The sequence below is a fragment of the Neospora caninum genome, chromosome XI (genome assembly GCF_000208865.1).
Source record: "Neospora caninum Liverpool complete genome, chromosome XI".
Lineage (NCBI taxonomy): Eukaryota > Apicomplexa > Conoidasida > Eucoccidiorida > Sarcocystidae > Neospora > Neospora caninum.
In genome coordinates, this window is record NC_018397.1 from 4,577,560 (window position 1) to 4,593,271 (window position 15,712).

Here is a 15,712-nt window from a genome sequence, read left to right on the forward strand (position 1 = left end):
TGGGGGATGAGAGGCCGCTATTTGACTCGTGGGCGGATGGTATCAACCAAAGGAACGACTCTAAATTACTTTCACCACACCTAGGTTCTGTTGGTCTTAGTACGCATGGTCAGAACTTTGTCTCTATAGCTTGGTCGGAAACCGCGGTGCTGCGTTGCTTGTTTTTCCCTGCTTCTGCAGTGCTAACGCGGATTGGCAGGGCAGGCCCCGGGACTTCCCGGTCCCCTTCCGGCACGAATTTTGATGCTACTGGCGGCCAATCTGTGGGAGGCACACGCTCTTTGAGTTTTTTAAGGACTTCGTCACTTTCACATTAAGAACTGGATTGGCTCTGGATTTTAGCAAGCGGTGTTCGTGACTGCGTGCCAATTGAGCGAACGCGACAGCGAACCGGGAATATTCGCCGCTGTACGGAGAGAAGCAGCCGTTGACAGTTTACCACGCTGCTAGAGGAGACGGCGGAAACTTTTTTGCCGACACAAAGAAACTTCCGCCTCTCTGACCGTTTTCTTATTCGTCCCGAATTCAAAAATCTGTTATCGGAGGGCGACTTTGTGGTAATCCGTCACGCGTGTTCACCCAATCCTAGTGTGCTGTGGCATCGCTTACTCTACCAGGCAGCCGCCATCGGCATCTCTGCGCTCGGCCCCTTGTTGAAAGATGCACGGTCTCCCCGCTTGCTTCGCTATTTTGCATTTCCTCTTCCTTCACGCGTGTGAAGGTTTTGCTTCAAAGTGTTTTGCTTGAGAGCCCGGGATCTGGAGAACCTGTGCGCGCGGCTTTTGTCAAATCACGTCTACATCACGTCGACTTGTGGACAGTTGCTAGGTCTTCCATGCCGCGGATGGTTGACGCTTAGATCGTTCCTTACCCATATGCTATGAGGCTTGAAAAGCTTCTGCTCTGGTTTTTGTCATCACAATTGCAGCAATCGCAGCGTCTCACCTGACTGTCTCGCAGTTTGCGCCTTCGCACTGTTTTCTTCTCAGTTTCCGTGTCCCTAGTCTGCTGGAAATACCTCTCGGGCTACCTAATGGTTTCCAAAGTGTGAGTTAGAACAGTCCTTTATAGCTGGAGTAACGGTCCCGTGAATGGAGGATCTGTGAGAATGACCGCATCACCGCGGGCTCATGCCTCAAAAAACCGGCGACAGTGCCGGCTCGAGGCCGAGGGTGTCGACGGCTCTCCATTGACTGCTCTCGTGAATGGGGAGCCCCTGCCTCCGGCTTCAGACGCTTCAGGGGTAGAAGATGAAGACCGATCTGGCCCTCCAGAAGATGTGAATGTCTCAGCCTTCCAGCGTCATCCACAGTCTTCGCCTACGCATGGCAATATGGACAAAAAAGCGTCTTCCTTGCGACTTTCAGAGGAAGCACACCTTTGCTTACCTACGTCACCCTCTGGGGATTTTCAACAGGAACGAAAGGATGGCGAAGCGGACGAGCGTCCATCGCTTGAGAAGGCCTCAATGTCGGGCCACTGGGAGAGACCCGTAAATTCTGAAATTCCAGAAAGCGACCAAGAGACAGTAGGACGCAACTCGCCGTCTCCTTCCTCTCTGGGACTCCCCGCTGCCGTCTCGTCTCCTGCAGAGGAGTGCCGCTCGGAGAGAGATAGCTCTACCCCTACTCTCTCTCCGAGTCTCTCGATTCCCAACCTCCTCGTCACCTCGCCTTCCTTCACGAGTGTTTCCTACGTCTGTGAAGCAGACCATGCGAGAGATGACAGGGGCAACAAGATCGACTCCCGGACGCGTTCGCCTTCGCCGGTGAGGAAGAACCGAAGGTGGCGTGAGTTTGAAGAGACAAGAGAGAACACGTATTCGTCTCTGTTAACCGCGCGGGTGGCCGGACACGACGACCGGCCAGAAAAAGGAACCAGCCTTTGCAGAAGCGGGGAGATGTATGAAGCCTTTGAAGAGACCGCCTCGTCAGTGGAGAAAAGGCTCGCGCAGTCGGCGGAGCGTTTCGTCGAGGCGAAAAAACGGTCCGACGGAGGCAACCACGAAAGTGCACGAGTCGCCGCAGCGGCGCCCAGAAACGCACAAAAGGCGGGGGTGCCAGCGTCACTGGACGCCGCAGGCGCTGCGGAGCCGTGTACCGCTGGGCCGTCGTACGCCTTCTCACTGTCTGAAAAAGTTACCGCGGGATCAGGTGGTTCCCCCGAGTCGCACTCTCCTCCATCGGCCGGGCACTTCTCTGACACAGCCAGAGTCCGAAAGGCTTCAGAGAAAACGCTGGACAGTCGGGGACCTTCCAAGCGGTCCCGCTCGCCGTCAGTTGCTGGCGACTTCACTCGACCTGTTAACGCACGCGATTCTGTCGAGACAAGCCGAGGCTTCTTCCCTTCCGACGCATCTCCCCGTCGGAATTGCCCCGAGAGGTGGGAAAATCAACGGGAGGAGCATGCACCAGGAAGCGGGTTCCCTCTGGTGAAGGAGGGACGGGAAACTCCTATCGACACCCGGCATTCAGCGTCGCCTTCAAAGAAACGTTGCTGCTTGGCTCAACGTTTTGCCTTTGAACGGCGCCGGCAGCCTCCCTTGCGGCTGCCCTCCGTTGCGTCGGCTGTCGCTGCAGCTCTCGCGCAGTTTCCTCCTGGTGTCAGTACACCGCCTCTTGAGCGGGGCACCGTGGCAGAAGGCAGCGGCGCGACTGTTCCAGTTGCTGCTGGGACGGTAGAAACGTCCCTTCCGTCCCTTCCTGTCGCCCAACGTGGAGCGAGCTCACGGAATGCAACCCTTGACTCTTCCTGTCCTGCGAAAGGCGCTGCGGCGACACTGGGAGAAGAGGCGTTGTCGTCTGAGGTGGGGGAAGGCGTGCCTGAGGCAGCGGCTGTCGCGGCGGCTCTTTCCGGTTGGTCGCGCGGACGAGGCCCGAGAAGTGTCTGCATGTCTGGTTCGTCGCGGGCGAGTTCTCTGGAGCAGGCAGACTGCATGCGGCGGTGCGTGGAAAGGAAGCGCGCAGAAAGTCGTAGAGCTGCTCTGGCGGCTGCAGCAGTCGCGTCCGCGAGCGTCCGGCGCCTGGCACTTGTCGCTGCTCCTCAACTCGTGGAAAACACCCTGAGGCAGTGGTGGTGTGCGCAGGAAACTGAAGAGGAAGCGGCCGGTGCTCTGTTAGTGGCGCACGGGGCGGAAACCGGTGGACGCGCTGCAGGGGACGCCTTGCCTTGCAGGCACCCGAGGCAGGGAGCTCAGGGTCGACCCAAGACGGAAGTCTCAGGTGGAACGGCAGGAGGAACCATCAAAATGGAGGATGGAGAAGCGAGCACGATGTGCAGTCACAAAGCGCGCGAAGCGAGTGCTCGAGACGAAAGCAAAGCGAAGACCATGGAGGCGTTGCTGACGAAACAGGAAGGATCGCCGGCGCAGTCGAACGACGCTTCTGCCTCTAACGCGTCTTCCAAGTCCCGGTCCGAGACGCAAGATCAGAGGGACTCCTGTCTCCGTGTGACCCTCTTCGCAGCGCGCCAGGTTCTGAACAGTGGACAGTTTCGTCAGGCTATTCGTCTGTTCCCAGGGGCCGATTCGCCTCGCGGCGACCTCCGTTCGCATCGCGTCTTCCGGGCGTACAGACAGTCGGTAAGGAGGCGCCGCACCTCTCGAGATCCCGGCCGAAGAGCCAGTGCGGGCACTGAAGATGGATGCGTGGCTTCTGTGAGTCTCCGTGAACTTTTGGAGACGGACGACGACCGAGAATCTGAAGTCAGCACCAGCTCGCCTTCGGCAGCGGAACTGCCTTGTCATTCCGGGCCGTTAGCCCTTTCATCGCGCCACGTGAGGTCGTTTTTCGGGTCTTTCTCGAGACGCGGGGCCGAAGGGTTGCCAGGAGCTCCCGCCTGGGGCGGGGACCGTTCGCCGGCCGGCTCTGGTGGCCCGCATTCCCCGCGACCGCTGTCGGGTTCCCACGAGCTTCGAAGAAGGCGCGTGTGCCCTCCTCGGCGCCGCTATTCGCCGTCGGAGTCCGTCCATCGCGGGGAAGGAAGAGGCGAAGCCTGCGCGATTGCCACTTCGAAGAAGCCCAAGACGGGAGGGGCGCAGAAGCGCCGTGGACGGGACGAAGAGCAGACGCGGGAGGGCGAAGCCAGCCAGGTGGAGTCCCGGTGTTCGACTCCGCGCTCCTGCTCTTCGGTCAGATACGCCGTGTCTGACTGCTCACCCCCGTCGGCTGGCTACAGATCGCGGTTGGGAACGAGGGACGAAGACGACGGCGAGGCGATGCCGGGAGGGCGCCGAACCCCGCGGGCGTGTCTACGGGAAGGCCCAGAGGACAGTGATGTCCCGCCACCAGGAGCCGACGAGAGCCTCTCGGACCGGCTGGGGGACGGGCGGTTCCGAGAAGGCAACGACAGGTGGGCTGCGATGTCGTCCGTGGCGGTGGTACCCTTTGCGCCGAATATTCTTGCGAAGAAGGACGCCAGCGACGACGGCGAAGGCCAACGAGACATTACGAAAGTGTCGCTGGACTGGGGTTCGCAGCAGGGGCTTGGGGACTCGAAACACGACGATACCGGCGAACACGAAGCGACCGTGCCTGTCCCCGGAAAATCGAGACCGCGCGACTCAGAAGGTCAGACGAGGCCAACCGGAGGCGCAAACGAGAAGCAGTGCGCGACGTTGCCGCCGCCGATGCGAGCGGGCCTCCTTGAAGGTCTGAACAGTGCAGCCGATGGCCGTAAGAGAAAAGGAAACGCGGCTGAGATGTCCCCGTTCTCAGAAGCGACAGGAATTTGCATTTTGAGACGGTCGCAGCCGACGTCCCACGGCGGTCCAGGGTCGGGCTCATGCGCCTCCAGGGGTTCGACGCAAGAAGGGGAGACTTCGGATAAGCGGAGAGAAGACGCTGGCACCCCGACTGGAGCTGCGCGCGGCCTCGGTCCTGTTCCTGACGCCCAAAGAGACTCTCTGGGGAAAAACGGAGAAATCGTCGCCATATGGGCACGCGCCCGCGATGCCCGGCATGGAGGGAGAATAAGGCGACGCATTTGGCTGCCGCCCGCTGGAACCGAACCCGCCACGTTCAGCTCAGCAATTTCACCCTCGTGTCTCTCTCGTGGAAGTGGAGGGACGTGGCAGGGCGTCGCGTTGCCTCTGCGTATTGAGAGGGACCAGGACGCCAACCAGCCCTCTACGGAGAGTGGAGGCAGGGAAGAAAGGCGTGGGGCGGCGAAGGCGCCATTCGGAAGCGCCGCAGGAGATTCGAAGACAGAGGAAGAAATCATGCAAGAAATGAAGGCGTGGTGGGCGGAGCTCACGTGCAACAGCGCAGACGCAGCGCCAGTTCAGACCTGGACGCTCGGTGAGGTTGAAAGGAAGGCCCGCATCCGTATTAGCTTTGAAGAATGCATTCCATCGTGGAAAATCAGTTTTGTCTTTCCCACCTACCCCTGACATGCGGACCTTCCGATGTAGTTGTCCCTCTGGGTATCAGTCGCTCTCTTCAGCGCCTTCCGGCTCTCCCAGCCGTCTCCGCAGTGGCTCTCGCCCCTTGCTGACCTTTGCCAGTGACCAGAGAGAGGGAGTGTGTGTTTTAACAGGTCTGACGCCTCGTTTGGATCTGACTCTCTCTCTCGTTTGCGTCCGTGTAGAGTGGGGTCTGTCTCATCGTTTTCGCCGAGGGTTTCCCTTCGCGCGTTTCCTGAAACTGGTTACACTCCTGTGTAGACAATTGCACGCAGGAGTTGAAGATTTTGGCTGTTGTCCCGGCGATCATGTTTTTGTCGGAGTGGTGCGTTTCCTTCAGACGACTTCGCTCGGTCCTTTTCGACTCTGGCGACGCGTGCCATCCAGCTGCTGTGTCTCGCCTTTCGCGCCCGCGGAGCTCGTCCTGTCCCACGTCCTTCGCTTTTGACGAAGACAGTTGGAGACAGTTCGCCGCGTGAACACGCCGAGCTCGAGACGCGCACTGAAACCCTCAGGCAGCAAGTGCGGGGTCTCCTCTGTCGGTACCAGCAGATCCACCAAGAGGCGTCGCTTCGAGGCTCACCAGCCTCGAATTCTCGCGTCGTGGGAGAAGAAATCCAGCGCCTGCTGGGCCAGCTGCACCAGCTGCGAGAGGCACAGCGAAGCCTCGGCTCCCTCAAAGCCGGCGCGCGACGACGGGACGAAGAAGAGACGGTCGACGAAGGGCCAGCGTCGCTCTTTGACTTTCCCTGCTCGAGACCGAGGACACAACGCGGCCGACGCCAAGCCTCTCGGTGGTACAGCGTCGGCGTCCGGTGGCTCGCCGACTGCTCCGCGTTCGAGTACTTCGTTGTGCGGAACCGCAGAAAGGACGACGGCGGCGCCAGCGCGACGGCGTCGCTTTGTGACCGAGGCCAAGCGTCCGATACCGTCTGCTCCCCGGCTGACGGGCCAGGTGAGGCAGTGATAAGCACTTCTCGAGAAGCGCAGGAACAAACCAAGAAAAGGGAGAGGCAGAAGAGCGGAGCGGGCGATTGTGAACGCGTCGTTAGTTTTTGGGAAAACGACTTCCGAACCCCCAATATAGATTGGTACAAAGAAGTTACCATATCCTCCGTACAAAGCGGGCATTGTCGATAGCTGTAGCGGAGAGGATAGTTGTTCGTAGTACGACGTTCGCGAAGCGAAACTTCTTTTTCCTCTGCTCTATCTCGGCCTTGCCTCGTGGTGGCGCATCTAGCTGGCTCCCGTGCGTTTGTTCTGATTCGTCCCGTGTGGCTCTTCTGGCGTCTCCACCTTTTTGGCAAGTGTGAACACGGGTCGTTTCTGTCGGCTGCTGACTCCGATCCTCTCGCAAGCTCCCGGCCGGCACCGCTGGCGTGTGTGTCCCACCCAGGTACCCCGCGAACTTCCTCGCCGTCGCCTCCGAACGCGGTCGCGGCGTTTTCGAACTTGTGGGCGCAAGCCTACGCGCCGGGCCCAAATCAGCCTCGAGGCCTATCCCCGGCGACGACTCCGCCGTTGTCGGAATCCGCGACGCCTCGGGGCAACGTCTCGCCGCCATTCAGCGAGGCCAGTTTTCACGCGCAGCGCGCTGGGAAGAACATTGCGCCGCGAGTCGACAGCGGCGCAGTCGTGTGTGAGAAGAAAGATGACGAGGACCGAGAAGATGGAGGCGCGAGTCCGAGGCGGGGCGAAGAGGGGGAAAGGCGGAGACTGATCCCAGCGCGAAGTCGGCTCCTCCTGCACGAACTGCTTCAGCCTCTGTCCCTAGATGCGACTGGACTCCGAGCCGCTCTCGTTCTTATTTTGCTCCGGCTCCAGCGGTTCCTGCGACTGAAGCAAGCTTCGAACAAGCGCCGGAGGGGAAGACCCAGGAAAGGGGAGAGAAACCGACAGAGTCGTGCCGCCTGCCCAATCTTCGTTTCCCGCGACGACTCGGACGCGTTCCAGGAGGCTCTGCTCGCGAGAAACCTAGACATTCCCCTCGGGTCTTTCCCCTCTCCTGAAAGCGAGGCGCGAGATTTGGCGGAATCCGACACGAATTCTGCTTTGCGACTGGCCCACGAGGGCGCGATGAGCGATCAAGCTAGTGAGCGTCTCTCGTCCGTGGGAACTGCGAACCCGACCGCTCCGTCTGTCGCGACAGGCGTTCGCCTGCCGTCTACAGCGTTTCCCCACTGCGCTCTGGCCTTGGCCTCTCCAGAGGGAAAGGGAGGCGTGCAGGAGGACGGCGGTTCGTCCGTTCGCGGCCCGCTCGGCGACAAGCTGCCTGCAGGAATACCTGAGCATGCGCTTCTTGGCCGCTCGGTTGGCGAAGCCTCGCCAAGATCTTTGAGCTCCCCGGCCGTGCATTTGCACGAAGGGGATCGGCGCTGCGTGGGGGCCCGAGGGACAGAGGAGACACCACCGAGCGCGGTCGACGAGTCTCTGCTGGATTCGGAGGGCGGAGACAGGAAGGGCGCGGGGCCAGTCGCCCGGCGCGGTTGGCGAGGACGGGCCTCGCGAGGGGCGTCCCCCCAGCATGCAGCGTCACCTTGTCCTCAAGGAGACAAAGCCCGAGGCGCTTCGGGCTCTGACCCGGCGGCGGTCCACGGCGATGCCGCGTCGGCACAGCCTTCCACTTGCTCCTCTCCACAGCCGTCGCCGTCTCCGGGAGGCCGACGAGAGCGGGGACGACGCAGCGGGAGGGCGCGGGGCGGCTCACGGGCGGGCTCTGGCCGGAAGGAAGACCGGGGGAGGCTGAACCCGCAGCCACTGGCGAGTCAGACTGCATGCACCGGTGCCTCCAGCGGCGCAGACACCGCCGGCGCAGCCTCCACGGAAGGCGACGAGCAAAAAACCAGCGCACACCGTGGAGGTCTTGAACACAGCGACGAGGACAAGGAAGATCTGGCGGCGAGCTCGCAACCCTCAGACGACGCAACCTCTCAGAGGAGCAGTGGAAGTCATGGAGGTGAGGCGCAGGTTCACGTCTCTTGCCGGTATCCGAAACCGTTTCGGCGACAAAGGCGGGACGAGGATACGCAACCGTCCGAGGCTGTACGATTTTTTTGTTGCGCAGTGCTCAACTCTCGACCACAGGCCACACACAGTAAATGGATCGAAAACAAATGTGTACGTGCAAGATGACACGTGCTAGAGGGCATGTGCAAAAGAGAACGCGTGTGAGTCTGTTGTGGAGATGCCTGAGTTTTTTTGAGTCGCCAAATCGTCGTTCTTTTTCGCTCTCTCGGTAGGAACCGGTTTGGCCATCGGCGATGGTAGGTCGTCCAGGCGCTTCTTGGCGCTTCTTTATGTTCTCTTCTCAGATTCGGCTTCCTCAGGCGCGCGTGCATCGGAGTCCGTGCAAGCCGCCGGACGTCTGTCCGACGCCAACAAGGGAGCGGCGTACCTCGTTCCGGCGGTTGACTCGCCTCCGTCTCCGAACGACGTGCATGCATCGGCACGCCCGCCGCCTCCTCAGGCGTCATCGTGGACCACCGAGGACGGAGATCCAAGCGCACGTGCAGGTGGGAGCCTCTGCGGTTGTGTCAGTTTAAAGGACTGAGGGAAGATCGAAGGAGACCAGAAGGGCGCAGAAACGTTACTGGGCGATGCATGGCCAAACGTCGCGTTCGCAAGCACACACTCACCGACCTTGCTGACAGGGTCACTCACCCACAAAATGTAAATATTTGTCCGTTTATATATATATACATACATACATACATACATACATACATACATACATACATACATACATACATACATACATACATACATATAAGGAGTTCGGAGCAACCGGGATGCGCGCGTTCCAGCGATTCGAGACGAAGCCTAGAGGGCAGTAAGCGAGTTTCACGGAAACATGGATTTCATGCTGATACCGATTTGCCGTCTGTCTCCGCCTGTCGACGTCTCAAACCTACACGGCCCAGGGGCGTGCCGCCCGTCTGTCGCCATTATTTTGTCCTAACCTCCTTCGCGAATTTGCTGTTCGCTCCTTGTTTTTCCAGGCTCGCGACGCTCGACTGCTTTGACGCTGCCTCTTCTCCCAGTCGGCCATGGCTCGGCGGCGCGCGCCGTGTTTTCGGAAGACACTTTGACGTCGCGCGTCTCGCGGCCGTCGTCGCTGGGCGCTTTGCTTGGCACTGGAGCAGAAGCGGAAGAGGATCCACAGGAAGAACGAAACGCGGTGTCGACGTGGCTGATCGAAAAGGGCGTTTTGGAGCCGTTCTGGTGGCGGGCTGCAGCCGAGATGCGCCGCTGTGCCTCCTTTTCAAGACGGGGGAAATGCGAGGAAGGCGCGGACCAAGATGTTTCGGCGGAGGGGAGAGGTGGTGGAGGGCTCGAGGACTTGGTTCTCTCTTTTCCCCGTCTGACGCGGGAGGCCCGCGTCGGCGGCGAGCAGAGCGATGGCGAAGAGTGTGAGAAAGCCTCCCGTTCTGGCGCCTCCCCGCGTCCGGGCAATCCCTGGTGCAGAGACCCAAGAAGGAGTGAAAGACAGGAATGTCGCGAGGGGAGGGAACCCGCTTCAGGGGTTTCAGTCGACGACGGGGACAACGGGGACGAGGCAGGAGACGGGGGAGGTGACAGCGACGGCTCATGCGACTCTGCAGTGGTGTCTACCACCAGCGAGAGCAGTGGAATCTCCGATGTCTCTCTTGATCCAGACTGCATTGTTCAACATGTCGCGTTCGACACTGTTCTTTCGACTGCCCTCTCTGCTCTGTACCGAAAGACAGCAGATGGCCAAGAGGAGAGCGACGCAGAGAGGGAGGCGAGTGCCGACGTCGAGAACGGGCGAGTGGCGAAAAACGAAAGCACGGAAGACACCCAAGCGGCCGCGCACTGCCAACCTCCCGGACAGGACGACGAGGAGAAGGCGGCGGAGCTTGAGCAGAGTGCATCTTCTGTGACTGCCGTCAAGAACGAACAGACAGGAGAGACTGCATGCGGAGAAGCCGCGAAGCAGGGAAAAGGGCGAGCGCGCAGAGATGCAGATGATCGAGGTTCTCGGCCCGTTCTCCCCGTTGGAGAGGGCGAGGGACACGCTTCCGGGTCTTCCGAACAGGCACCGCCGCCGTTGCTTCCTGTCGCCAGTGGCGACGAAGACCGTCTCTTCACAGAGGTTCCACAAAACGAGGAAGACCTGAAGAGGGCCCTGCAGCACGTCGATCCCAGACTGTGTCAACAGATGCTCCACGACGGCCTTGGCTTCATTCGCACATACGTGACGCTGGACAAGAAGAAAAAGGAGATCCTGCAGGGCGCCCCGTTCGCAGCGAGAGGCGGACGGGTTGCGCAGCTGCTTCGGGGCCTCCAAGGCCTGTTCGACGCTTTGGAATGTGTGAGGGAGAGGGAAGGAGACGAAGCCCTGCCAGGGGAGCAGGAAGGCGAAGATGCCCCGGGAGGCTCTGCGGCGAAGCAAGAGACAGAAGAACAGGGGATCGTGGGCGACCGAGAGAGCGAGCGAGGCAGCGACCAAAACAGGGACGAAGTGGGTGAACCGAAAGGTAAGAAAAGGGCCGGAATCTCCCGGTCTCCCAGCAGAGAGAAAAGGCGAACGGTGGGACTGGGTCATTTCCTCGAATGATTTTGCGAATTTGTCTTTTTTCGTTTTCGCCACCTCGGCCATTCCTTCAGCGGCTGCGTCAGAAGCGCTGGGGTTGGTGCAGAATCCCTTACCGTTCCCCCTTTTCCTTCCTCTTTGGTGCCTTTTGTCTAACCTTTAGCTGTACAAAACGCGTTTGCCGGTTCAAGGCGTCGCGCACCGTTTCCCGGCTCTGGCTTTCAGATTCTGATTTCGGTTTGACGCACTGCGTTCACGCGTTCTCGGTTGGTGCTTCTTCGTCTTGCCTTCGCCCGTGGGGCGGCGGATAGTCGCTGCGGTCGCTTTTCGCAATCCGGCTTCCTCGCGGGTTCTGCGGCATTTCCGTCCCTCTCGGCAGTCCAGTTATCTCGCCGGTCCCCTCTGTTGCTCTGGTTGGGGTGTGTGGTCTGCAGCGAGCGTCGAAGACGCCGTGGCGATAGCGTTCTGTCGGGCGGTTGGGACTGCAGTCAGGGAGGCTACCGCTTCGTCGCGGCGGAGCTTTCATCCGGGAAAGAGCGAAACAGACGTCCTGGAGCCCGCGGGTGACGAGCTCCGTGCGACACCATTGGCCTCGAGCGACGACGATGACAGCGAGACTCGGCGCGCGTTGCAGACGGCGCTTCACGAGGAGAGAGACGAAGGGATAGAACCAGCGATACCGGCGCGGCTTGGCATGACAGCGGCAGAAGCGAGAGGAATGCAGGGAGACCGGAAAGGCCACGAAGGCGGCCAGAGATGGACGGAGGCGATGGGACACAGCGCATCTCTCTTTTTAGCTGGGACCCTCGAGTTGGAGGAAATGAAGCACGAACGACATGCGCAAGAACTACACGGAGAAGGTGACTCCCTTACGTGCCTTCTTCTTGCGTCCGATCGATTAGAATCGACGAACGAAAGTTGGAAGGGAGGAGACGCGGGGGACCTTGGTGCGGGTCCCGACGAAGGCCGAGGCGAGATAAAGAGGGGGGTTCGCGAAGGTGGCGCTCGAACTGCGTGTCGGCCGCGTGCTCCTTCCCTGGAAAAGTTGGCAAACGCGGGCTGTGCACAGAGAGACAGAAAGGGGGGAGCGACGAGGAAACGACAGAAGAGAGACGAGAAACACGCGCAGCAGCGTGGAAATTTGTTTCTTGAGGCGCTGCTCCAGCCGGTGTGGCGAGAAGAAACTCCCCAAGCCTTCCTCATCGACTTCGGGTCCCAAGCTCCGGAGGACAGCGCAGAAGCCGGCAAACCCATTTGTAGGTTCAACGCAGTTCCACGAGCAACTCGGCGGAATGCGCTTTTCAGGTGGTGGGACCCGTCTGGCCTCAGCTGTCACTTTTGCCATGTTTCGGGTCTACCGGGAGCAGAGAGAGGGCTGGTGTGAAGTCTTGGGCGCTTGCGGGCCTCAGTATCTGTTTGCGAGTGATAGGCATATGTGTAAGAGTGAGTCATGTGGTGCAGCCTACGAACGCAAGAAGCCCATCTTCCCTCGATGTATTCCCCGTTCGATTCTGTGTTGCACGAAACTGCTCCTTTTCATTGTCCTTTGTGGTCTGGCGCCTGGCCTCTTTTCCGTCCGGGATGTGGCGGGGTACAGGCTCGGCTGCTTCGCTTTTTCTGACGTGCCTTTCTTTTGACGTCCCGTTGTCTTCGACATTCGCTCATCTTGCACCCGCCACTCCGGGGCCCTTGCACTCGCACCTGCATTTGCTTTCCTCTCTTCTACTGTCTTTTCTCGCAGCTTTCTCCTCTCATTATTTTAGGGATCCCCGTCTCTGCGTTGTGTCTCAGTCATGTCGCCGTGCGTCTTCGGCGTGCGTGGCGCATCTCGGTGGAAAAAGCTGTGCCGCTCTGGAGACGAGGTGCATAGAGAGGACGACGGGAGTCCGCCGTGGAGGCACGACCAAAGCGAGACTTTTGCCTACCGTGCCGATGCCCCTCAAGGCTGGAAGAGACAGGAGGGACTGCGGTGGGGCGGAAGCAGGTACGGGTTTAGCGGCATGCGTCACCACGGCAGGTAAGGCAGAAGAATGCAGCTGAATGGATTTACAGAACGCCACATACCGGAAGGTGAACATATCCACATTCACGCTTTATCCATGCCAGCCCCCGTACGCTTTCCTTTCTCGTTTTGCCTGTCTGTATATACATATGAAGGCGAAACCTGTGACGTAGAAAGGAAAACGAGGAGCAGGGAGTGCAGGCGCGCGTATATAATCTGAGCATCGCCTGGTTGGGGTCCGGACTCGTCGTTTGCTTCTAAACATACAGGGGTGCAACGACCTCTATGTGGAAAGCAAGGGAGAGGACACAGAAGAGCGAACGGACACTGCTAAAGTTGGGAACGTGTTCACAGGCGACTCGCGTTCCGTTCTCTCGTTTCTAGTGTTCCTTTGATCCAAGCAATTGAACAAAAGGGTTGAACAAGCGTCGTGGGTGGCACCCAAGACGGGAGCGAGAGGTATTCGATATTGCCACACGCATCGGAAAAGTCTTCGAGGTGATGCAGGCAGTTTTGGAACTGCATTTTAGCAGCGAACGGCCTCTACAGCATCCACAGAGGCGAGGCCCGCTTATGCCCTGGACGCTCGTCGGGTTCGAAAAGCTCAGAAGAGTTGGGACCCTGTGTTGAATGAGATCCGCGCGACTGCCATTGTGCGTGTGGTGTTTCCAGGAAGAGCCCAGCGTTTCTTTCGCCGCAGTGGGACGACGACGAACGGTTTTCGCTCTCTTCCTCGGCGGATGAACGCGGCTACACGAGTAGTGGCTCGGAGATGTTCCTCAGCGTCCCGCCCCCGCGAAAGTATGGACTCCGTTTCCAGGGACGATCGAGGAAGACAGCTAGGGCGACGCGCCCGAGTGATGGTCGTAGCAGTGAAAACCGAACTAGCTGCAGGGAGTCTCTCCGTCCGTCGTCCGGTCTTTCCGGTGAGGAGACACCGTCCCGGTCTCTGAGCAGTGGGCGAAGGCGCGGCGGACTCGGGGGTTCGTCGCCAGCTGCCTTCCACGCTCCCATGACGCGGGCTGCGGCAGGGCGGGCAGGGTCTTCTGTGCGACAAGGCGACGGCGAGGACAGCCCGGAGGCCGATGCCCAGTTCGGAACCTTCGGCACGCCGGGCCGAGGACTCCCGGAAGGGCGAGGCGCAGCGACGGAAGGAGACACACGCGATGACAAGCCCGCGAGTTCTCCTCGTCACGGGAAACGAGGCGGTGCACTTCGGTCGGGAGGCGCTCGGGAAGCAGGAATCGACGCTGGAACTGACACACTGTGGGTGCAGCCCGGCAGTAGTCCGACCTCTCACCGCAGTGGACGCCGAAGCCCTGCAGCTGCTGCAGTCTCGTCTTTGCCGACTGGGGTGTACTTTGACGCCTCGCGGAAACTGTGGAGGTGTCAGTGGAGGGAAAATGGTAGGTTTAAGACGAAAGGCTTTTCACTCAACGTATACAAGACGCTGAAAGAAGCCCGGCGCGCTTGCGTCGTCTACCGGTGCCTCATGGGAGGGTGGGAAGTCGACCCCCGCTGGTTGGGACCCGACGATGACGAGCAAGACAACAGCGGAGGAGCAGACGAAGTTGCGGGAGCTGTTCCTTCCGATGGCGTTCCCGATGCACCGGGAGGTGGGGGACGAAAAGAATACTAGGGTGATTGAAGGGTGAGCGTTGCGGCTGAAGACTGCGGCCATATCAGGTCGCGTGCAGAAGCTGCGGGGAAGTCCCCAAGCTGGTGGAACTGACTAAATGGCTACTATGGGAAGTCGGCTGAACGAGAGCGAGTCGGGTACGTCATGGGTAAACTCGAGCCTTTTTGCAATCTTGCCAGGAAAAAAAGTGGAGATAAAGGTTTCCATTTCCATTATGTGTTCTCAACGTGGAGATACAAACCTCCACGTCTGTGCATTTTCCAAGGGTGTGAGGCATGCACAAAAAGTCTGGATCGTCACAGCAGCCCACCAGAAATGAATAATCCTGTGCATCGACTGGGTAGACGTTTCCCGAAGCCCTTGCGGTTTTGTTTTTTACTTGTGGTTTTCGCGGCCCTGTTGTTTTGGCTTCCAGAGTTCCCTATGCGATGCGTAATATTTTCGACTGTTTTTTTACGGGGACTATCACTTTCTTTTAATGGCCTAAGAGGAAAGGGCATCCTCCGTTCTCGCGATCGTGGGAAAGGAAATGCAAGTCGTGCATGTAGTGTTAATGCTGAATGCGACGCGGTGAGGTTGTCGAGACCGCTGTCTGTGTCTGTGAGTGAACCTTCGTTTTTTCGTTCGAATGCAAGCTTTGTGCGTAAGAGGGAACAGGATCCTCTAGAACGTTCCCTGCACCAGTCAGCCCAGATGCTTTTTTCGACAGGCGCTCATCCCACCAGCAGTCGGACACTGGGGAGAGTACTGGCAAAGTTAAACAGAACGTGGGATCAACGCCCTGTTGAAAGGGCAGATGCTGCTGAGTCTTTCTCTCGCGACACCTACTTCCAAACCCGCATGAGATATTCAGGCAAGAACGAAAGTTTCTTCAGTGATGGTAAGGACGACGTGGATAATAAACTCATGGTGAGACGCCCGTGTTCCTAGCGTCTGACAGGATATGTTCTGGTGGTGGTGTGTTTCACCGGGTGGTACGGAAGGATTATTTCAACTGTTTTAAGTACTGATGAGTGATTATATATGTGTCTGAATGCAAATCCCTTAACGCATAATCGATCCCCAACGCATAATCGATTCGAAACGCTGAACTTTCCTTCTGGTACGTCGACCGCG

At 59.2% G+C, this 15,712-nt stretch overlaps 1 protein-coding gene across 1 annotated transcript; it reads left to right on the top strand.

Annotated features, from left to right (window-relative positions):
* Positions 1-1,468: 1,468 nt before the first annotated feature.
* Positions 1,469-14,596, top strand: NCLIV_058430 (uncharacterized protein; the record flags this gene model as incomplete). The annotated part of the gene is made up of 8 exons (XM_003885399.1): positions 1,469-5,297; positions 5,742-6,356; positions 6,798-8,357; positions 8,713-8,913; positions 9,400-10,899; positions 11,390-12,211; positions 12,747-12,972; positions 13,630-14,596. The coding sequence occupies 8 exons, from the start codon at positions 1,469-1,471 to the stop codon at positions 14,594-14,596; spliced, it is 9,720 nt and encodes a 3,239-aa protein (XP_003885448.1).
* Positions 14,597-15,712: the final 1,116 nt, after the last annotated feature.